Raw genomic sequence first — 25,496 nt, 5'->3', positions numbered from 1 at the left:
CGCAAGACATTTGAACGATGGCGCAAGTCATTTGACGATGGCGCAAGAGATTTGAACGATGGCGGGGCGACATCGTTAAACAGACCATGGAGATCCCTGTGTTACATTTTAATCTTGTATTTCTGTTGTGTCGTAGTTCTCTTATATTTGATGCGTTTCCCTCAGTTTTAGTTTGTAACTCGGATTTGTTTTTTCTCTATCGATTTATGAATTTCAAACAGCGGTATACTACTGTTGCCTTTATATATCACCTTAGCCGTATCTGGCAAAATTTTTCGATTTTTGGGTCATCAATGCTCTTCAATTTTGTACTTGTTTGGCTTTCTAACTTTTTGAAACTGAGCGTCACTGATGAGTCTAATGAAGACGAAACGCTCATCTGGCGTATTAAATTATAAGCCTGGTACCGTTTATAACTATTTACACAACTAGGTTGAAGCCGATGCTAGTGAACGTTTCGTCCCCGAGGGTATCACAGGCACAGTAGTAGCACTTTGGTATTGACATGAATATCAATTATATGTTCATTTTTATAAATTATCTTTTTGCAAAAGTATAAATTCTTCGAAATACTAAGGATTTATTTATCCTAGACATAGATCACCTTAGACTTTTTGGAATTTTGGGTCCTCAATGCTCTTTAACTTTGTACTTGTTTGGCTTTCTAACATTTTGGATCTGAGCGTCACTGATGAGTCTTATGTAGACGAAACGTGCGTCTGGCGTAATACATTATAAGCCTGGTACCTTCGATAACTATTTACACCTCTATGAAAAAAGCATAGAATAACGATCGAAAGAAAAACACCAATGTACAAAACACAGCATAGAAAAATAAATACTGAACAAGAAAAATTAAAAAAAAACCAAAACCAGAGTGTGATCCTAGATGTTACTCTTATACGTAACTATTCAATAATTAACATAGTTGAGTTAAGTCATATTAGCGGAACGAAGACAAGATTGTTATTGAATTGTGTGAGTCATTATAAGCAGACCTTGCTAAAACCATTTTAGATAGTAGTACCATAGAAAGATGATACACAAATGTGAGCACAGATGTATCCAAAACGTACGAACCTTCAAATAGTAATATAGACTTGTGATAATGATTTCGGAGTACATGACTCGTTTTTACATTTATCCTCGCGAAGTTGTCTTCAGATCGAATACGTGTGTATTTAATATTACATGTTGTTTCAAAGAAAACTGACAAAGAAAACCTATTAACAAATATTTAGCCACAAAAAACCACCATTTTGGTTTTTAAATTACCCTGTACCATGTCAGGAAAAAATGACAGTTGTTATCCTGTAGAACGTGTCTCTGTTTGTTGCATTGTTGTTTTATTTTTATTTTTATTTTTTTTTTCATTTTTTGCACCTCAGTGTTTCTGTTGTTTCGTTGTTTTCCTCTTATGGTTGATTTTAGTTTGTAACCCGGATCTGTTTTATCTCAATCGATTTATAGCTTTCAAACAGCGGTATACTACTGTTGCATTTATTTATATTCAAACATAATAGCGTGTAACGGGAAAGAGAGATGTATCAAATGAAGACTACTCATCTTGTATATTTATAAGAATGCAACGTTAGCTTTGGTTCAATTCATCAGAAATTATCATATCAAAAAGTAACTTATAAAAGCAGATTGATAATATATGCAAATGAGATGGCAAGCGTAAAACATTATACAAATTTAGATATACGAATTTTCATTTTTCTTGGTTTTAACAAATCTTACATTTTTCACTTACGTTTAGAAATTCCAAATATCTTAGCTTCGAACATCACTAAGTAGACATTTCTTGTCGAAATGCGCAGTTGATATTGATACCGTTAATGTTATTCTAGTCATATTTTTTTATCATATTGTTTCCCATCTAAAATTCATCTTATAATCTTAAAGTTGCATGTTTTAGCCCTGAATAATTTCTTCAAAACAATTGACCATACGTGTGCTTCTTACATATCAAAATTAGTATTTATGAAGTCTGAACATGAAAACTAATTAATACTAGTTTGTAAACAGTTTTCTAAAGATCAGTTTGATAACAAAGACAAAATGTAGATTCAGCATTGTTTTGTTATTTACTGCGACGTATTAATTTGTCCAATCAAAATCAAGCTTTACATGACTTTGGTACCTTTATAAGAAACGGTTTCGTTGATGAAGCAACAGTCTACCCTGTATTAAACCACAGATAACACATGTGAGTAATAAATATAGATATTTGTTCAAATTTACATGTTATTGTCAATGTAGTAATCAGATCAGTATTTATTTGTTTAAATCTAGTTCAACATTATTTTTAAATTTTGTTATAAAGTTAAACAATATATGAATGTTTGTATGTTAGTATTGCGTGCTTACTGAACGTCTAAGAGTTGTATAATTAGCTGTCTTTTTTAGCCTTTTAATAGTTCCGAAGTATATGCTTTTATTTTGAAAGATGAGTGTATAATACGAACTGAAAAAAACTACCCCCACATATATAAGAAGTTTGGTTTATTAATATTTCTAGTCAAACCATGGTTGGCAACGTTTTACTTGTGTCGGTTTTTTTCCTAACTTGCTAAAATCCGTGGAAAGGGTTACGCTTTTTAATTTGATTTCACATCAGAGCCTTCTAATTTTGATCTTAATCTCATAGTTTCATAAAAAGTGCATAAAGGTTCTAACAACACTTTAGTGAGTAAAATCATCATAGATACCATGATTGAAATTTCATATGTATGCCAGACATGCGTTTCGTCTACAAAAGACTCATCAGTGACGCTTGAATCAAACATGTTGAATACGACAAATAACGTTTGAAGTTGTAGAGCATTGAGGACCAAAAATTCCTAAAAGTATTGCCAAATACAGCTTAGGTAATCTATTTCTGAGTAAGAAAAGCTTAAAATACGTTTCTCAGCACATTTGATTAAATGATAATACTTTTATTTGAGAAACGCTTCAATTTTTGAACATTTTGAGTAACTATAACATGTATAAGGATTTAGAAGAATACTAATTTTAAAATGTGTTTATGTTAATAATGTTTGTTTCATTCTTGTATATGACCTCAACCGATTGGCTTATCAAAAACATAAAAAAACATATAAGAAAATATTAAAATGGAACTGTAGATGCATTTTTTATCATACAAAAAATAATTTTAAGAAATATAATATGTTTTATCTTATCTTGCATTGGTTTAAATCATTGTTCAAAACTATTAGATATTGGAATTCAGATTAAAAGAATGTTGAGTTCTAATGATTCCCAATTTGTTCTGTAACATCTATATGTTGTAAAGATATACATTGCCTGTCTTTAGAGACGATCACAAACTAATGTTCTTTCCTTTCGCCAATGATATGTAATGGAATACAAATTTTGCTCTTGTTTATGTCTTGTTGTTTTGAAGCGTTTGATTGGATAATTCATTGTTTGCAGATTGTGTATATGTGTTGTTTGGTTTGTTCGCTTGGTTTTAGTTGGTGACCGAATGTTTTTTCGCTTAATCCATTTCTGACTATTGAACATCGGTATACTGTTGTTGCCTTTATTTATTGAACTTCTGGATAAACAGATATAAGAAGAGGTCGTATGAATGCCAATGAGACAACTCTCCATCTAAGTCACAATTTATAAAAGTAAAACATTATAGGTCAAAGTACGGTCTTCAACACAGAGCCTTGGTTCACACCGAAGAGCAAGCTATAAAGGGCCCAAAAAATACTTGTGTAAAACTATTCGAACGGGAAAACCAACGGTCTAATCTATATAAAAAACGAGAAACGAGAAACACTTATGAACAACATCAACAAACGACAACTATTCTGATAGAGGGGAAGACGATATGGGTTGTCCAGGTAATAACTATCTTAATTTATAAATTTAAGGTGCCGTGTGAGCAGGTGTAAGGGTTAGCTTATCGGACTGCTTACACAAAGGTTCCTTGTATAATCCCCGCTCCGGTGAGAAAATTTAATGGAATGGATTTTCGTCTCTTCTTTCACACAATTTGCTGGTATGGTCTTGAGTAACGATGGTAGTCCGTTGGAAGGGAACGATAAATGGCTGACCCGTTGTAAGAGAGGGCCACATCTCTTGCACGTAAAAGACACCTTGTAGAATTCAAAAAAAAATAGATTAATGCCGCTACAAGGCAGCACTCGCACCCGCAAAGTGGAAAGGGATTAATATAAGTTGCAATAACTTGTTTCCCAATCCACTATAAATAAATTTGTTTAAATGATGTAATGGCATTGTTTTATTAAAACTTCGAATATGATAGAATAAATACCTGTAACCATAAAAAATATATTAATTAAAGTCCACCGTAAAAAATGTTAATGTTATCTACATTGTAGTATATGTTACAACACATGTTTCAACATCATTCGTTTAAATTGCTGCTGAAAACAAACGAAACGTAATCTAGATCATTACCTGTTCATATCTGGCATTCATGTATCCATTAAAAATGTATGGAATTTCAATAAAATCGAAAACTGTCAATTTTGATATGTAGGTTGTGACAGTGATCGCTTCTCATGCGGAAATGGTGAGTAGTGTGTTGCATGGTGGGCAGTGTGCGATGGAGAAGATGACTGTGGCGATAACACGGATGAACGTGGCTGCAGTAACATTTGCTGGTCTGATTGTAAGTAAACTTATTTATCCAAGGGCAAGAATTTTGTCTGTTATTTTTACTTGCAATAACCATCTACGATTCGGAAACTACACATTAAGACTGAATTCATCATACTGAATAATTTATCGTTTCTATTTCAACTCTGAGACAAAACAAATATATTTGTTTAATTCATATCCTGCTAAGCTAGAGATGAGTTCACTTCCTGTTGTTGTTATTTTCTAAATATAGTAAAAAAAAGTAATACTTTTTAAACTGCCAAATTAATGTCACATGATCATCGTGATCATTTGGTGATTTATTGATTGAACATGAATTCATCTTTTTTATGCTTATCATTGAAGCCATTTTTAATTCAAAATAAAACAAATATCGAATGAATATCAGACATATTATAACCATAACAATTTGTCAGTTAGCGAATGTAGCATTGGGCAATACTCGCCCTCTCCTGACTTTGTTATCATCATCAAATAAAATTACTATTGTCTGACGTTGACCTTATATTGTATCTATTTTACACACAGTGCCATACAGTAAACGCGGTTTAACCCGTTCTAGTGCTGAAAAAGTAGTATCCAGGGATATCAATAAAAGAGGGAAAGTAGAAGCTGCAGGAACAAACGTGCACAAAAAGGAAAACGAGGCACAGAAAATAGCTAATAAAATGGAAAAGCTCAGACTTCTTAGCAGAGGAAAAGATGGCAAATAAACATGATAAAGAACGGAAAACTTTGCTTACAAATTGGACTTGTCAACGGACTTTGATAATTATAATATTTTGAAATAATCATTTTTAATATTCTTTAATGCTGTATTAACCTTCTCATAATGTTGTTTGATCACTACATGTTGTATTAATGTTAAAGTTTAAGCTAAAATTTCTCTAATGATATCTTTCAAAAGCTGCAGAAAAAAATTATTGATAATATATGCTCGCATTTTCCACGCTTAATGTAAGATATTTTCCAAATTGTATCTTTGATTTAGAAACAAACATTTATTGAATGTAGATTCATATATACTATTTAGAGCGGTACATAAGTATTTTGATATTATTGTAATTAAAAAAAATCATTATTCATTCTAACTTCTGTCTTTTCTGAATAAAATCTTTCTTGCAAATGAATTGGTTTTTTTCTTCAAATATGATTGATCAAAACCTCATTAAATCGAACTGAACACTAAGCGACTCATATTAAGTGCATATATGTAAAATTAGAAATACATGATATGATTGCAAATGAGATAGATACCAAATGTCGTTGAAGTTAGCAACGATAGCTCAACACAAACCAATATCGCATATCAAGCTGTAAATTGATCAAAGATCAAAAAGATAAAATAATTTGAACGAAAAAACGAAGGCCTGAATCATGTACAAAACAATAAAAAAAAAATGATATTGGCAACATCCACTGCTTTACAGGCTTATGACGTGGGACAGGAACATACAAAAGAAAGAAGGATAAAACATGGTTCTCTGGCCCTTCCTTAATCGTGGGTAGTGGTATAACAGCACATCATATGACCAAACTACAAAAAGATCGGTTGAAAATAGAGTGATGTATCTGATCAATGGAAAGCAAAACTTTTTTTAGCCAACAATAAAAACAAAATACACAAAGTGCAGACCTCACGATACTATCAGTAACTGAAAGATTATTCAAAGCCAATATCAACTAATACAACACCATGTATCTAGATTGACATATTTATCATTAAACATCGAAAATCCTAAGTTGTTATTGGAAAACAATAATTATCAAATAGAGAAAAACATAATCTCGTTCATTGTCAAAATATAGGTATCAACCTAATGAGGAGACCGTTGTAAGATTTGGCCGCAAGACTTCACCTTAAAAAAAGAAAACGTTAACGATAGGGGACAAAATTGACCCTTTAGTCATAAATACTTTGTGGCCTTTTTATGTCTGTTGCATAATCTGTTTGGTGTGAAATGATTGATTCTTACGCATCAGAAAAAAAACTACATGTTCTTCTGGCTGTGATTTACAGTTATGTCATTGACAGACACTAAACTAAACAATAAAATCGTTATCAAAGGTTCCAGGCTTAACATTTTATACGCCAGAGGCGGGTTTCGTCTACATAAGACGCATCATTGACACTCAGATCAAAATAGTAAGAAAGCCAAATAAAGTGAAGAGCATTGTTGACCCAAAATTCCAAAAAGTTGTACCAAGTACGGCTAATGTCATCAATGACTGAGATAAAACAATCTTTAGTATTTCGAATAATTCATACTTTTGCAAACAGTTGATTTATAAAAAAATGACCATATAATTGATATTCAAGTCAATCCCGAAGTGCTGACTATTAGGAAAAAACACCATATGAACAATGCGTCAGTGTAACTACTTGGGTTTGAAGAATGTAAACAGTCATGAATCAAAACCGATCTTAAAGTTGTCCTTTACTGTCGCTTGGTATTTTGTGTTATTACCATGATTACGTGACAGCATCAATGGATTCAATGAAATATGATGGTAGACATTTTGCTTATCGTATCAAAATATATAGAGCCTTTTTGTGGTAGTTTGTGGATTTTTTTTAGGTTCTCGGTATAGACCAGGAAAATCCCTATTGAAGTTGGATTTTTTTTCAAATCTTAACAAAGATACCAAGCTTTTAATTATGTATGCTAGACGCTCGATTTGTCTTTTTAAAAACCTATCATATTAACAATTAAAAGGTAACATCAAGTGTAAAGTTGAAGAGCATTAAAGACCCGAGATTCCGAATGAATGTGTAAAATACAGCTTAATTTTTCTTTTCCTCGGTAGAAAATTCTTTTGTGTTTCGAACAGTTAAAAGTTTTGTAAACAATTAATTTAAAAATGTGACAATATTAAGGACTACCAAGAAGGTATTACATTCGAGCAAGAAACTTCCACCAGCTGTGGCATCGATTTAATGGTTGTAATAAGATATAGGAAGATGTGGTATGAGTGCTCATGAGACAACTCTCCATCAAAATAACAATTTAAAAAATTAGCCCATTATAGGTTAAGGTATGGTTTTGAACACGGAGCCTTGGCTCACACCGACTAGTAAGCTATAAAGGGTTCATAAAATACTAGTGTTAAACCATTCAGACCGGAAAACCAACGGTCTTGTCTATATAAAAACGAGAAACGAAAAAACACTTATGAACCATATCAAGAAATGACAACTACTGAACATCAGATTCCTGACTTAGGACAGGTGAAAACAGTTGCAGCTTTTCATTTCGGGGTCTTGCATAGCTGACTATGCAGTATTGGCTTCAATCATTTTGTAAAGACAGTGAAAGTTCAAACTTGTTCATAAAATATATCCACATTAATCTGTATGGGTTTTTTTTTTTTTTTATTTTTTCAACTAAGAAATTTATTAAAAGCACTTTTATTACCTACACGTTTTTGAAAAAGACTAAGGTATAGTTGTTCCTGACCATATGCATATTTGGAACATACGCGTATGGTCACGACCGTTTGCGTATATACTCATATGGACCGACCATTCGCACACGATCCGAGTATTCAGAACGATGAACGTTGAACGTTGAACTTGTTTTCCAATCCACTATAAGGAAATACGTTTAAATTAAATTCAATAAGAAGATATGGTAGAAGTGCCAATAATCCTCAGTCAATCAAAGTCAAATCAAATGTTTAAAAAAACAATTATAGTGCGGCCTTCAACGCAGAGCATTGGCCAACACCGAACAGCAGGCTATAGAGGGTAACAAAATGACAAGCGTTACTCAATTCAAACAGGAAAATCAACACAAAACATGAAAAAACGACAAACTCCAATGAACCACACCAACAAACAACAACCACTGAACAACAGATCCCTATATAATGTATCTTTCGATCCTTGAAGAGTCCTTTAAGACAGATAACTAAGCTATTCTACAATTAATTCCATTTTTATGCCTAAAGTATGATGTACTGTGCTCTACACTCTACTGACGAAAAAAGGTATTGCTAGGACACCAAAATCGGTATCATAAGTTCTGTCTAGGTGACCGAGTTGTCTAGAACGCTGGACACTATGATTGCAATGATTAAATATATAACAATAGCATGAATGCTGTATTAGGGAAAACAACAAATGTGCTGATGTTTAGAGTAATTATGGTGCAGATGTATACATTTAAATGTTTGTGTACTATACGCCGTAACATATCAATGATGACATTTCTAAACTTTGAAGTTAATATATGGTGCGGAATTTTTGACAAATAAATAGATAAACCAAATATAATGCATATTATGTTTATCATTTGCATTATCGACCAATTTGTATCGATTTCTTTATCTTGTCACTGATAAAGCAAACGTGTCAATAAAACTCAGGTCTTTCTCCGTTACACATATTTCCCATGGATATTCATTTCTTTACAACTAGAAAAACATTTTTAATAGCTTATTAACAATAATATAATCAAAGTACACCTGGCTATCTTTAAATGTTTTAAATCGCACATAATAGTTATACAGCACGAATGTGCATTCTATACAGTAATGGAAAACAATTTTTAAATCGCATATAAAAGTAATAGACAAGAATTACCATTGAGACAATTAAACATCTCAAGTCGAAAATAAGCAGACAAAATAATACATGAAAATGTCTATATAACCATTTGCAACTTTTTTCTAACAGATTATTAAGAGACGGTATATATTGCCTCGTCTTGTCCTTTGGTTGACAAAACTATTGTCTGTCTTTGCGACTTGTGGTCTTAGAATGGCACCTTTTGAAGACTTCCTTTGTTTAAAAGATTGCCCATACAATATAAATTTTAAAGATACAATACTTGAAAAGTTACTCATGTATATAAATTCGTTCTTTAATAACAAAAAGAATGCAAAATAAAGTTTGCGAACAAGTTTCGATTGCGTTAGTTAAGCAAATAGAATTTCACATTGTGTGTGTATTTCTTTTATTGTACATTTTTAAACATTAAAGTTTTATTTAAACAAATGAAGAATTCAGAACACTAGAAGAACTTATTATGATTTATCCTGGGCCTAAATATCTTTTTTAGGAAAATTTAAAGAAAGAAATTAAGACATGATTGTGCTTTGTCTAGTTTTCTCGTTGCAACATTTTATATTTGTTCAATTTGCCAATAGTAAATGCACATTACGCATAACCCTACATTATAATATGGCCTTGGAGTATATTTCGTAGTTTAAAGGTTTTGTTGACTTAAACCATTAGTATGCATAGTCATACAGAAATATTGCGTACATTTCATAAATCTAGGGTAACAAAATTTAAACATACATTGCTCTTCTTAATGAAGTAAAACAAAAACACACATTTCCATCATCATCTTTATGTAGCAACTATTCCAGACAGTCCTCTCTGACAGATTTCTTAATTCGACGTAACTGATATTTCCGTTTATTTCTGTTTTAGATTGGCAAATATTCCTTTTTGGGAAACAAGTAAAAAGCCTCCCCGCCACCGGTTACAAGCTTTGACATTTAGGTACAATTACCTCGGAGCTTATCTATGATTTTAGCCCTCATTTGAATGACGCTTAACCAAGCAAACGTCGTTGTAACAAAGAAATCAGAATAATCGGTACGATGAAATATTTAAAGGTTAGTTTACTCTTCTGGAGCACCCGAAATCATCCTTAGGTTTAGTGATGTTAAGTTAGTGATGCTCAGTCTTTAGTTTTCTATGCTGATTTTTTCTGTACTGTTGATTTTCCTTTCATCGTTTTTCATTTTTAACAATAACACTGCCAGTTTGTTTTCAAATGATGAATATCCCTTTGGTATTTTTCATCTCTTTTTTGCATAGTGCTGTCTTTTGAAGTAGTTATAAACACAGTCTCTTTAAAAAAAAACATATCATGGAAACTAAGTCAGGGATTAATAATCAGTTATTATTGATCGTTTTGTTTAGTCAATGAAAACAAACGACACAACGGAAACACAACGTTAAAATGTTACACACACGTAAACGAACTATAATATAACAATGTCCATTTTCCCGACTTGGTACAGGACATTTTGAAAGATAAAAATGGTGGGTTGAACCTGGTTTTGTGGCATGCCAAACCTCGCACTTTAATGGCAATATTAAATATAACATTGAAATGACAACATAATATTACAGGACTACAATACAAACAAATAGGAGAACGTATTATACAAAGAAACACATGATTAATAGATAACAAAAGGCATCAGGTTTAAAACTCAATACGCCAAAAACGCGCCTCGTCCACACAAGACGCACCAGTGACGCCCAGATATAAAAGATCGAAAGTGAAAAAAAGTACAAAGTTGTACAGCACTGAAGATCAAAAGTTGAAAAAGGTTGTGTCAAATACGGCTATGTTTTTATGCTTGGGATAAGAACATCCTTATTATTTAGAACAATTTATGCTTTGCAAACAGTAAATTTTATCAAATGAATATAAAAGGTATACATAATGAAACTGAAGTATTAACTAATTACAGAAAACAAAACCCGAATACATAATGCAAAGACCAACACAGAAAAATAGACACACCCGACTGAGTCCAGGCCTCAACGCAAAAAATCATAAAAATGACGTCACATACGAATGGTGAAAAGGTACAAAAATGACGTCACATGAATTTCTGAAACATCACAAATTTGACGTCACAATGGAAAAACTATATCTCAAAAGTAAGATAGAATCAGGATTGATTTAAGATTATAATAGAACTAAATAGTGATTTTACATTTAAACACAATGCACATTGCAATACTTATTAATAGCAATTAACTACAATATATATATATATATATATGTCCAGTTTGTTTTGAATCCAACTTCAAACGTAAATTATCGTAGATTACGTTGACCAAAATCAAACCTAATAAATGAAGGCGGTGATTAATTTTCTTTACCATTACACATGAATATAATAGAAAAGACGTCAACAGATTTGACAAAATCCGACGAGAACCACAAATACAACATCAAACTAAACATATGAATTTAAGATAGACAAGTACCGTAACACGTCTTATAGTAATGTGAATTCACACTCAGCAAAACAGTCACAATCGGGAATAAGTCACGTTCAGTAATTAAAAGATAAGACGACGTGATGACAAATCACAATCTACCATGTGGTAAAAATGTCCTTAGCTAGTTTGGTCAAAGGCACATCGTATGGATCAACTAATTCGTGATGGTTCGTAAAACCATTCAAACGGGAAAACCATCGGTCTAATCTATATAAAAAAAGAGAAACGAGAAACACGTATGAATTACATAAACAAACGACATCTACTGTACATCAGATTTTATGTTTATTTCAGGCAATGGACAACGCAAAAATATTTAAGCATTTCGCAAATTACATTTATTCACATGACATAGATATAAATTGGAAATTATCACTGACGTTTGATAAAAATGTCGTTATCACATTTATAATAGGACGTCATTCCAGCAAACGATTCCAAGCTGGTAAAATCATTTTCAGCCACATAGTACACATGACTAGGATCAAACAAAACGCTTACAAAATTATCATACGAGCAATCCTGACCGGCCACAACACCGACGACCTCGATATGGGATTGTTGCAGCAGAGTAACTTCTCTTTTTATATTAGCAAAATCCAACCACTTTCCATCGGAAACGATAACTATAATCTTCCTATTTGAACCTCTACCTCCATTTATAGATATAAATCCTTTCTGTCGGAGTTGGTTCAAGGCAAAGCTTAAATTGGAAGTCAAATTCCTTTTTCTGTCTACTTGAAGAGCTGCGGCCACCATTTTATCCGTATTGTTCGACCAAAACAAAGAAAACACCTGGGATACGTTATTTGTGTATGAATACAAACCGATATGTGCATCAGCATTATAACGAACTACTTTTTCTATAACACGTCTTATTGCTTCTTGCCTTGATCTGTATCCAGCAGAATTTTGGTTAGTATTTATGTCTTGCAGGATAATTATATCTGTGTCGGTGTGTAGAGTACAATCTAAAAGATAATACCTTACTTTACTATAAACTATCAAGGAATGACACAACAAGATAAGATGAAATAGAAAGAAAAGAGATAACTATGAATAGTTCTATGGAAGTTATCTTTGTATACTCTAATTTCATATATAAAACAACTACCTTTTCATGTTATTTCTACACAAATGTGTGAGACATAAATAATATTTATAAAATTTCTGTATGCACATATATCGTGTTGATTCATTTGTTCTTGTGCAAATAAAGTCCCAGTTACTCTGCTTCCATATTGTGCAACCGAAAAAGTGAATTTTCCTTTTTAGGTGACAGTTCATTTTGGGGTCCTCTTCGTGGTTCGCTATTTGGATCTTAAGAACTAAACCGAAAAATGCCAGGTGTAAAGTGCAGGATATAGCAATAATTGTGTATATGATCGGAAAATGTGAAATATAAAATTGAGAATGGAAATTGGGAATGTGTCAAAGAGACAACAACCCGACCATAGAAAAAAACAACAGCAGAAGGTCACCAACAGGTGTTCAATGTAGCGCAAAAGGAGGCGTCCTTCAACTGGCCCCTAAACAAATATATACTAGTTCAGTGATAATGAACGCCATACTAATTTCCAAATTGTACACAAGAAACTAAAATTAAAATAATACAAGACTAACAAAGGCCAGAGGCTCCTGACTTGGGACAGGCGCAAAATTGCGGCGGGGTTAAACATGTTTGTGAGATCTCAACCCTCCCCCTATACCTCTAGCCAATGTAGAAAAGTAAACGCATAACAATACGCACATTAACATTCAATTCAAGAGAAGTCCGAGTCTGATGTCAGAAGATGTAACCAAAGAAAATAAACAAAATGACAATACTACATAAATAACAATAGACTACTAGCAGTTAACTGACATGCCAGCTCCAGACTTCAATTAAACTGACTGAAAGATTATGATTTCATCATATGAACATCAGGCACAATCCTTCCCGTTAGGGGTTTAGTATCATACCATCATAAAAAATAAAATTGAGAATGGAAATGGGGAATGTGTCAAAGAGACAACAACCCGACCAAATAAAAAACAACAGCAGAGGGTCACCAACAGGTCTTCAATGTAGCGAGAAATTCCCGCACCCGGAGGCGTCCTTCAGCTGGCCCCTAAACAAATAAATACTAGTCCAGTGATAATGAACGCCATACTAATTTCCAAATTGTACACAAGAAACTAAAATTAAAATAATACAAGACTGACAAAGGCCAGAGGATCCTGACTTGGGACAGGCGCAAAAATGCGGCGGGGTTAAACATGTTTGTGAGATCTCAACCCTCCCCCTATACCTCTAGCCAATGTAGAAAAGTAAACACATAGCAATCCGCACATTAAAATTCAGTTCAAGAGAAGTCCGAGTCTGATGTCAGAAGATGTAACCAAAGAAAATAAACAAAATGACAATAATACATAAATAACAACAGACTACTAGCAGTTAACTGACATGCCAGACCCAGACTTCAATTAAACTGACTGAAAGATTATGATTTCATCATATGAACATCAGGCACAATCCTTCCCGTTAGGGGTTTAGTATCATACCATCATAACATATATGAGAAGAACATAACCCGTGCCATGCCAACAACTGTTTTTAGAATAAATGTGTTTAGTTCCGATGCAAAGACCTTATCAGTGACTCAATATTAACGCCAAAATATGCAATCTTGAATGACTTGACAACAGTATCGTAATTATATCCCTTCTTAATAAGTCAATAACATATATGAGAAGAACATAACCCGTGTCATGCCAACAACTGGTTTTTGAATAAATGTGTTTAGTTCCGATGCAAAGACCCTATAAGTGAATCAATATTAACGCTAAAATATTCAATCTTTATTGACCTGACAACAGTATCGTAGCTATATCCCTTCTTAATAAGTCTATTCAAAGGTTTTGTTAGTTTTTGAGGTGAATACTGACACCTTTGTGCTTTATAAAGAATATTTCCATAAAAAATTGGATGTGAAATACATGAACGTATAAGAAGTCTGCATGTTGAGCTATATTTACGAATGATGTCCTTCTACCGATGATAAAATTTAGTAAATGTTTTGACTAGTTTGTGATATCGAAAACCCTGGTGTAATAATTTTTCAGTAATACATAAATTTCTCTCGTTAAAATCTAAAACATTGTTACATACACGAGCGAATCGTACAAGTTGAGATATATAAACACCGTAAGATGGTGACAAGGGAACGTCACCATCTAAAAATGGATAATTAACGATAGGAAATGAAAAATCATCTCTTTTATCATAAATTTTAGTATTCAGCTTTCCGTTAGTGATATAGATATCAAGATCGAGGAAAGGGCAGTGGTCATTGTTAGTATTAGCTTTATTTAAAGTAAGTTCAACAGGATAAATTTCTTTAATATACATACTGAAGTCGTCATTATTGAGAGCCAAAATATCATCCAAATATCTAAAAGTATTATTAAATTTGTTTATCAGATGTTGTTTCGATGAGTGCTTATTTTTGTCATAAATTGTAAATATATTTGTACTCGCAACGAAACAGGAAAAAGGTATAAGAGCATCGCCTTTTGTCCAGTTTTTTTAACCTCGTACAAATAAATTTTATGATTTCCGACTACAGAAATATATCGTTTAGTTGTATATGTATCAGGGTTAAAGAAAAGAAGAACAAGAAGAACAAGAATTATACATAGAACAATAAGTTGAATAAGAAGAAAATGATAAAAACTTACATTTGTTTATTCCATGTGCATGCAGTAGCTTATATACATGCAGTAGCTGTTTATACATGCAGTTACTTTGTTATGACTTGGTTGACTCAACATGACATCACACAGTTACAGCTTACCATGCACGAACATGTGCCTTTATTATGACTTTTATATGTAAAATAACTATCAAAACGGAACGGAGACGAGGATATTCCGTGTATGAGATATTTCTTTCTTTTTTTATTATTATTGAAGGGAAGATTGAACGGTTTTATTCATAAATCTAAATATTCGATTGAACATTTTTCATTCGTCTAGGATTCTATTGACTTATTTGATCAGGCAAAAAGAATGTGTGTAAAAGTATTTATGTAAGTGAAAGAAAAAACTAACAGTGTTGTCATGATACAAACTAATTTGAATTCATTTATAAAACTACTGCTAGATTAAAAACCACAAATTGAATGTATTGACACTGAGAATTTCGTGTTTTTGCTAAAATGTCATAAAATCGAAGTTCCCGTAATCGAAACGGGTTCTACTGAACTAAAATACCTGTGCAATCTCTGTGTGAGGTGTCTCTTAGGATTTTGTTGTATACGTCATCAAAATGAAGCAAACCAAACGTATACTCTGGTTTATTTGATATATTTATCATCTCTGAATAATCTATAGAGCTTCCAACTGCAACAGTAATAATTGATCTGATTGTTCGTCTATATACCGGAAGTCGATTTAAAGAATTTACATACTCTTCAGTACCATATCGGTCTGATGACAGCCCATCGTAAAGCAGTATAATGTGGTGTGATGCTTTGCTTAGTCTAGATCCACTTGTCGTGCTCTGTGCTATCTGTAAATTATAGGTATAAAGTTATTAGCATTGAACCGATTTTCTATCAGCGCTTATGTCCTTTTAACAATGTTAAAGCTTTGTCCTGAACTTCTGCTGCTGCAAAAGTCGAATTGATTGTTCTGTTGTTACTAATGGGTCAATAAATTTGTCGGTAGACTTTATTTTTGCTCCGAGTGTATCACTAGCCTAGTAGGCTGTACTTCCATGTTAGCATGAAAATATTGCCGCTGTTTAATTAAAAATTGTTGTAATATTTTGAAACTCATAAAGAGTACTAGACAGCTTAAAAAACTGGGTACGCAATACTAGATAGTATACATGATCTTAAAAATATACAAATACCTCAACAGCTTTTGACAAAGCCAGTTTAGTGTACGTTGGCGAATGATTTCCATGAATTTGTTTTAGAGCCAATTTAATGTCCGTCTTCGATGAAAAGTCGTTAAAATCGAATAAAAGATGTGCCTTGAAACCATATGTGATGACAGAAAACTGATACTCGTTTTTGCCCATCGGAAGTTTATTTACAAATTTAGATATAAATTCTACTGTACGATTTATATCATTTTCCTGGCTACTTGAGGTGTCCACAATAAATGTTATATCTGCATGCCCTGGTCTACAGTCTGCAAAAGTATTAAACCATGATCTTGTTTATTGTTGCATTAACACACAGTTTTTCTTTATAAGCAATGCGTTTATGAACGTTTCTTCCATCAACTATACTATACGTACAAGGTGATTTTTTTACTTGAATTACGTCGTGTTCTATGCTTTTATACCATTGATAGCGGACAGTAAGTCCCAAATAGTATTACCAACGCATATTAATCTCGTAGCAAATCATAATTAATCCACACTTTAATTTTTGTAGTCCCCTTGTGTACTTCTCTTTCCCAATTTTGTAAATCTTGTAAGAGTTTATGTGATAGAATTTCGTTGATATGCATGTGCATTTAATCATGAGCATAGCCGTGTTATCAGGCTTTTGTATTTTGCCTATTTGAGGTGTTAGTATCATTTCTAAAATGTATATTGTATATTGGAGCACTCCGTTCATATGTTTATTATGAACTGTGTAGGGTCTTCTTGCTAATTGATAGTCCCATCTCGAAATGATTTGATGCCTATTTATTTTATCTTATACATACAAAATTTTATAACTACACCTAAACTAAAATTTCCTTGAATGTGTATGCTTACCCTTTTCGCATGTTGTTCCATTAAACCGTTTAGAACAGTCACAAGAAAAGTCAGCCCATTCATCGTTACAATTTCCTCCGTTTTGACATGGTGTAGCCAAACATTCATTTTTATCTGAGTGCAAAAAAGGAAGTATTTTATAGAGAACATACAGATGGATACAACAGAAGCATTACAAAAATACGGATAGGTCCTTATGGTAGTTCCATATACAATATCATCTTTTCTTAAACCGTTAGTCTTAGTAGCTTAGGGATCCTGAATAGCCTGAGGGAACCACTGATTGTTGGCTGGAAAACTGAAAGTTTTCGCAACTGTATTCAAAAGCTTATTATTTGATATTTTTACGTATAATTTACAAATATTTATATATTTTTTAATGTAAGGAAACGCATTTTCTGACCAGGTTTATTCAAGGTTCCAAGTGTACTTTGGGGCAAATTTTATAAGGGCCTGGAGCAAACCTGCAAGAAAACATTAATAATTAGAAATCAAAAAATATAACAATATTATTCTCCGTTAAAAATATCATTTTAAGTATATCAAAATTCTACATTGATAGGAGAGTCTTCATTCGTGTATCTTACTTGAAAGTTAAAACCTATAGTGCCGGAGCTAATGTGAAAGACTGTATTGCTGCTTCTCCGATAAGCACTCGGAATGTAGAAGTAAGAGCCAGTCGGCTCAGAGTCAGAATAATTTGCTTAGGTCAGATACAAATTCTTCTCACAGACTGTCACTTTGTGAACTCTTTAAAAACCGTCTCCTTGTGTCGGTCTAGTACCAAGCAGGTTTCATATTCATTTTACACTAACATGTTATCGTCCTGAATATGCACTTGATTTGTCATTGAATGTTAAACAGTCATCCAAAAAAATGTACTTTTTTTCAAATCTTGTAATTTTTGCAGCTGTATTCCGGATTTTGTCTCTTAAATAATTGATTTGAACTAACCTGTTCTGCAGTCTGTTGTTTCATCCCATCCGGGAGTACAATTACACCTGTGACTTCCGATCAAGTCATGACACGATCCACCGTTGTAACATGGATGGGATAGACACTGGTCATCTACAATGCTTTTCATTTAGTTTTTCTTATAATAAAATAATAATATGCTAATATATACGTGTTTCTCGTTTCTCGTTTTGTTTATATAGATTAGACCGTTGGTTTTCCCGTTTGAATGGTTTTACACTAGTAATTTTGGGGCCCTTTATAGCTTGTTGTTCGGTGTGAGCTAAGGCTCCGTGTTGAAGGCCGTACTTTAACCTATAATGGTTTACTTTTTAAATTGTTATTTGTATGGAGAGTTGTCTCATTGGCACTCACACCACATCTTCCTATATCTATGATATCGTAAATAGTTTCTTATATGATTCAGCTGTGTCTCCCTATTTAAAGACATCTATTCTATATAGCAAATCATAAATACAAAGGTCACTGTAAGCATTTCTCTGTAAAGTTCTTTTAATAATCTATCATGTAAAAAGAACAATTGTTCCTAATAAATGGCACTTTTTGTTCAACATTTCAAGGTGCATTTAATTGTTTCTATGATTTTTCAAAGGACTTATTTCTAAATTTTCAATTATATTTTATCAGACAGCAACCAAAAAAGAACAATATCGCCAACGGTGATAACACAAAAACGAAAACAACACGTTTAATAATTTGTTACGTCCGGAGCGCTTTTCTAGATTTACCTTTATCAGGAACGCTCAAAGCCAAACATTTGAAATCCGAATTTGTATAAGTACCGAAACCGTTGAAGAGCTATATGTCAAAAATACCTAAAATAAACAGCCACATTCATCTAAAGCCAACTTTGCCTGAGGGTGTTGAAACCTTAGTTTTTTTAATAATTTCAAAATTTATAAACGGACAATTTAGTAAAGTTTGTTAAATCATGCCAGTATTGAAATGCTGACTACTAAGTTGATGATACCCTTGAGGACTGATAGACCACCAGCAGAGGTATCGACCTAGTGATGTAAAAAATTGAAAACAACACGTTTAATAATTTCTTGCGTTCGAAGCGCTTTTCTGGATTTATCTTCAAAAAAGATAAACAGAAGACATTTTCATAATTTCAAATGTCCGGTGTCTCCAGAAGTTATGAACAAATCAGAATTATACATTATTACCCATCGATATCCTATTTCAATATTGTCGTGTGGTGCTTGTCTTTACTTTGTTTTTCGTTTCGAGGCAAGGCAATGTAATGTTTATTTTTAGTTTAATTGGTATTTTTCGGATCCCATCCAAAAATATATAATATAAGATTAAAGTAAATTAAGAATGATGAATGAAAGAAAATGATAAAATCTAAAAGGCAAAACTAATTAAAGCATAGACATACTTCATACCTGAGCAACCTGTATTCCAATAATCAGGACATGCCCGTGGAGAAGTCAGATAGCATGTTTGTGTTGGTATGCAGGACGTACTCGTACAGTGGGTCTCTCTTAGATATTCGCTTGGATACTGTAGCAGTAAAGAAAATTTGCTTATTGTTCAATACTTTTTAGCAAAATGAATAACATAAGGCTTAAAATGACGATGAGGTTATTTTATGATCTACGGTATCATGGGTTTTCTATTTGAATTATAATGGGATGGACCATACAATCTAAAAACTGATTTCCGCTCGTTTGTTGTTTTTCAGATTCATCCTAGCATACAAACTTGTTATATTGTTTGAAAGCTAAGGCTAATATAACAAAGAACATTTGAATATATTCTGCTTCTATTGTTTTGTTTTCAAAATGAACATTCACAAAATGAAAACAATTCGTTAAAGATACAATACCACTTTATTATCTGCTGGTTTAGTCTTCCTTTGAAAATATAGTTGAACATGTGACACTTTCAAATCGAATAGAATTGGTTAGAATATACACAATAATAACATGAATAAATAGCATTTGCTAGATTGAAGATTTTTTCTCGCAGATCCATTTCCTATCTAATTTCAAGAGAGAAACTGAATCTCTACATACATCGATTGAATGTTTGCTACTACAACATACATCATTTATTAACAAGTTAGCGGGCAGTGTTCATAGGGACGTCTATATGTAGAAATATGAAGATGTGGTATAGTGCCAATGGGTCAACTCTCGATCCAAGTCATTATGTGTTAAAAGTAAACAATTACAAATCCAATTACGGTTTTCAACACGGAGCCTTGGCTCCCACCGCACAGCAAGCGATAAAGGCCATCGAGTAGGCTGGAGTAAAGCAACAACAATTCAAATTGGAAAACAAACGGTCAAATCTATATAAAAAGAGATACGAGAAACACTACTGAAACCGTCAACAAACAACAAACACTGAAAAAAATGTTCCTGACAGACACCGTTACCATCACCTAAACCTGAAAGACCAGTCTTACGTTAATTACAAGATAGATCGACACACTATATATCAATTGAAATGGCTTAACTCAATCAAAAAGACATATTATCAAAAATATACATAAAATGTATATTTTGGGTTTTTTATTTGGCCATTGACTAGTTGCTGATTGAAATCGGCACGAGAACACGACAGTACTTAATGAACATGAAGTGTATTTTAGATACTGTATATAATGGTATGCGTATGGTGTGGATTATCAGTTACACAGTGTGCTAATGACCTAGTACGATAAATATGGTGTCAGTACATTCCATATGGCGTGAGAACAAAGTTTGAATCCCCATATGGACTTGTTTGACCATATATATATATATATATATATGCGAGTCTAAATTGAAAACTACTTTCAAACCTATGATTGCGTTGGATAAAAACCGCAATTTTTATACGTGTGCATGTAAAACAAATTTCGTTGTAGAAGGGTCTAAATACAGCACAAACAACATTTTCAAAAAAGACCAAAAAAGTAAGAAGTATATTTAAACAAAACGCATTTGACTAACAGGTCGAACAACTGATGTTCTTTAACCCTGCTGACTGCCATTGACGATTGCCAAATAAAATTGATCACAAGATGTAACAAAATGGATCTTAATATAAATTTAATACTAAACAGAAAACAAGTAACTTGTGGCCACGATGTTATGCCAAAAACATAAGGTGTTAATATTTTTTTGTACACCAGATCCGGATTTCGACAATAAATGTCTCTTCAGTGATGTTAGGGATCGAAACGGTATTTGGAAGGTATACATATATATATAGTATTAGGTCATTAGTACACTGTATAACGAATTTATCTTTCCGACTATCGAAATATGTTGGATTTGCACTAGTGGCCTATAAAAATGATGAAGTCTTTAATACTTAGAACCTACGTCCATTGGTTTATACAAAAACAAATGTCAACATTAACAACTTGTTGGCTTTAAATGTTATTATGAATTTATTTCAATCGTTCATCATCAACTTGTTTGTCTATTGAAACCTTTCAGATTTTGACTCAATATCGCGTTGTTGTTACAAAGGAACGTAAAACCACTACTAACCATATATCGAAATAAACCCAGCAAACTAACTCAGTGTGAAATAAATATGGTCTCCACGCGTTTGTTTGAACCAATCATATTCATAGAAATGTATAGAATGATTCATAAAACATAGGAAATAGCGTACAAACATGTGCAAGGCTTTGGTAAATTTTTATTCAAATTTAGCCCAAGAAAATTAATATATATTACTATACTATTCATACCATGCAGATTGGTATATTTTCAACACAAAACTCGTTATTGTTGTTACCACATCTAAAATCACTTCTTTTATGCCGGCTTGTCAGGAATGATTTGGCGACGTTGGCAGGTAAATTCCATGAAACTTTAGACGAGACAACATCTTCCTTCACTGTTAATTCAAAATATAAAAATAAAATTCATTTTAATAGCTACCAGATACATTTTCTATTTGAAAAATAATGTATTGTTAAGCTCGGGTATATTGAATGAAATCAATTTTTTGTTGCTTTTTTTTTAAAGGAAAACTTATAATGGTAAATAAATTATTAATGACCTAAAATAAGATATGTTTCAAAATTGTGAAGATAACTTTTATACGAATATTAAAAGCGCGTACGCTTTTTTTCTGAATATTATTTCATTTTCGTACTTTTTTTGTATTGTTGTGTTTGTATATTTTTGTGTTATCAACAAATACATATACATGTATACTATAAGTTATATGGTTCGCTACTGACCCCATACGGATCCATAGAGGGTTAGTAAAATCCATAGGGGGTGAGGCCGGAGGCCGAGTCCCCTATAAATTTTATTCACCCTCTATGGATCCGTAGGGGGTCAGTAGTTAACCGTATAACGAATTTATCGGACGCTGGACTTTTTCTGCGGCGTTTTGTTGAAAAATAAACAATGAAACACAACAACATTAATAGATGACGTCGCCATTAACGCGTCATGAACCCCATATGAAACTTACTAACCCCATACGGTCTCATAGGGGGTCACCACGTGACGGCATTTAACCAATCACAACGTGACAATTCATCTGTGGTCCGATAAATGTACATATACTTCAAATACGATATATCTTGATGACTTTTTTTCGGAAAGTAAACTCCAGTTGTTCATATTTTTGTTAACTTATTCGACCACAAAATTTAATTCACCTTACGAAAAATGAGGAGTGTGGTATGATTGACTATGTGACAATTACATAATAGGTTTGTGTATATATCTTGTTTCAGTGGATACAAATTGAATGGTTGGTAAAGCCTATGAAACAGTCATTTCTAATGAACATGTTTCACTTATTAAGACTATTTTGTTATGAATTTGTTTAAGGTGTGGTTTGAAGTTTTGTTGCTGTTAATGTTTGTGAATACGGAATGCTCTTTATCGATTCAAATAAACGTTAAAATTTCAATAAAAAATATTTTTGAATACGACTTATTTTGAGTTATTACCTAAAAGCAGTATAACGTATGTCAAAACTTCATAAAATATCATTTTTGCTGTATCTGAAAAAAAAACAGTAACTGAAAATTAATGCACTGTTAAAAAACAGACGGAGAAAATATCTAAAGGTTGCATTTCTGTAAATATTGACAATGCAATTTCCCATAGAAACTCCTTTTACGGTTAAAACTGTATCACTTTTACTAAGACGTTTTTAGAAAATTTTTATTCTAGAATTGAAAGTTCATATGTTCTACAGTTTTTTTTCAAAGGTCAAAATATAAGACTATGCGGCATATTTTCAATGTGTATATGTCCTGTACATTTCAGAGTTTAAACTAACACAAGTTTACTTAACTACCCCTACCTCGAATGAAGGGTTACCACAGATTTCAATGTACTCAATATGCACATGTATATTTACTGGTAACATTCCCAAGTTATGTCTCTATGAGATGGAACACAGAGAGCATAACTGGGAACCAGTATGTAAACAAAATTAATTTTCTATGAATATTCTAGATCTCCCCAAAAGAGGCGTGGTTTGAGATACAGCTGTATTTACAAAGTGCAACCTAAAGCAAGTCTTAAAGTAGACATTTATGATTTGGAGGTCACAAATCTCAATGAAACATTAAAAAAATTGTGAAGGAAATTTGGACTTGTTTCTTCAGAATGTTTCAAAGTAAAAACAGGATCTACCATTCTATTGTTTTAATCTGTGGGTTGTTGATAGAGTTCCATTAAGTGGATGAGTTACAGTATTTTACATGTTTTTCATGTATGTGTCCTAAGCCATGTACATGTATTCGATCAGTTGGCATTGGATACCGTTTTAATTTTGTATTTTAGATCGGATCGTATGGTTTCTTGTTTTAAATGTTGATCATTAAATTCTCCTCATCGCCATGCCTTTCATAGAGTTGGTGCATTGCTGAAGTCCGTACGATTCCTTAATTGCTTATATTTGTGTACTATGTTCTTGAATAGAATGCTGAACATTGCCTCAGCACAAAGCCAGTTAGCTGTACATGTAAGACAATATGTATTGAAAGTCTTAGTCGGTGGAAATTCCCTTAAGGGATACATAATAAACCTGTAAACTATATACTTTTCGAACGAGGCGCCAAGATAAAAAAAATCTGTAGAAAATATGAATAATGAAATAAAATATTTAAAAAACACTATCAAATTATATTTAACAATACATTACCGTAAAAACACTCTGGAAGCTAAAATCATTCAAGTTCAAGATAACAAATGTAGATGGATTTATATATATAAAAGGAATTTCTTTTGTTTGCCTATCTAAAGCTTTGGATTACTTGTATATTTCGTTTTTATTTACTTTTGTAGCTAAACATAACGAATTCTTTAATAATAAAGGTGTACACTAAGATAGCAAATAAATTTGTCAATCATGTATTCCCTCATATCAGTGGCATTTTCGGATTACTTTTTTCATATACAGATATAAAAAAAAGAATTTATTTATGTTAGATTAATTTTATCATATCTGCAACTAGAATGTACAGAACTTTGTTTGTGCAAAGTATGTTATCATGATCACGACGATGATTGTTCTTACAGTTGATATTTTTTTTAACTTGATATCATTATAGGACAGGGCAGAATTTTTATGAACCGTCGTAGCGGAAGGGGCATTGATGTTACTAATGTCCTTCCGTACCTTTATCGGTCTCTAACTTTAGTCAGTCTCAACCAAATGTTATACTACTTATATACATTGCTTATTACGACAAAACAAGTTAATGATCAACTTTGAATTTTTGTCGCATCACTATTACAGTTCTTCGGTAATGTCCTTTTATAAGGTTGTGTGCAAGTGGGGGCATCATTTGTGTCCCATGTACACAGTTCCCATTAATGTTTGTTTTTAAATCTTTTGATTTTATCAGAACATTGCATATATGTAAAATTTAAATTATAAAATAAAAATTGATAATTTTTCTTTAGTTATTTCCGTAGGTATGTCCATTTTACCTGACTACAAAGGAATGAAATTGTGTTATAGTATATCACCTTAGGCCAACGTTTTGTTTTTATTTCTATTGCGTCGGCTCACTGCTAGCTATTTGGTTGTCAATTAGAAGTGAGGTGAGATTTTATTTTTTAGCTAATAAGGATGCAATTTATCAAGTAA

General features: G+C 32.5%; 1 protein-coding gene and 1 long non-coding RNA gene across 2 annotated transcripts; one reads left to right on the top strand and one right to left on the bottom strand.

Moving 5' to 3' along the window:
* Positions 1-2,187: 2,187 nt before the first annotated feature.
* Positions 2,188-5,774, top strand: LOC139498526 (uncharacterized). Its single transcript, XR_011657956.1, has 3 exons — positions 2,188-2,212; positions 4,523-4,654; positions 5,173-5,774. It is a non-coding gene; the product is annotated as an uncharacterized lncRNA (long non-coding RNA).
* A 6,163-nt stretch (positions 5,775-11,937) lies between these two features.
* Positions 11,938-23,396, bottom strand: LOC139497092 (uncharacterized). The gene is made up of 8 exons (XM_071285146.1): positions 23,341-23,396; positions 22,117-22,265; positions 19,808-19,925; positions 18,396-18,509; positions 17,442-17,555; positions 16,581-16,864; positions 15,938-16,235; positions 11,938-12,654 (listed from the first exon to the last, which is right to left on the bottom strand). Exons 1-8 carry the CDS (start codon positions 23,381-23,383, stop codon positions 12,056-12,058), a joined length of 1,719 nt encoding a protein of 572 aa, XP_071141247.1. The 5' UTR covers positions 23,384-23,396; the 3' UTR covers positions 11,938-12,055.
* Positions 23,397-25,496: the final 2,100 nt, after the last annotated feature.

This window comes from Mytilus edulis, chromosome 12 (genome assembly GCF_963676685.1).
Source record: "Mytilus edulis chromosome 12, xbMytEdul2.2, whole genome shotgun sequence".
Lineage (NCBI taxonomy): Eukaryota > Metazoa > Mollusca > Bivalvia > Mytilida > Mytilidae > Mytilus > Mytilus edulis.
This window is presented reverse-complemented; position numbering and strand designations above follow the sequence as displayed.

Coding starts and splice junctions, on each gene's coding strand:
- LOC139497092 (XM_071285146.1), bottom strand. CDS start 23,383: ATGATATTTTATGAAGTTTTGACATACGTTATACTGCTTTTAG. Junction 18,510..19,807: donor TTGGAATACAGGTTGCTCAG/GTATGAAGTATG, acceptor AAAGCATTGTAG/ATGACCAGTGTCTATCCCAT. Junction 12,655..15,937: donor CTCACACAGAGATTGCACAG/GTATTTTAGTTC, acceptor ATTATCTTTTAG/ATTGTACTCTACACACCGAC.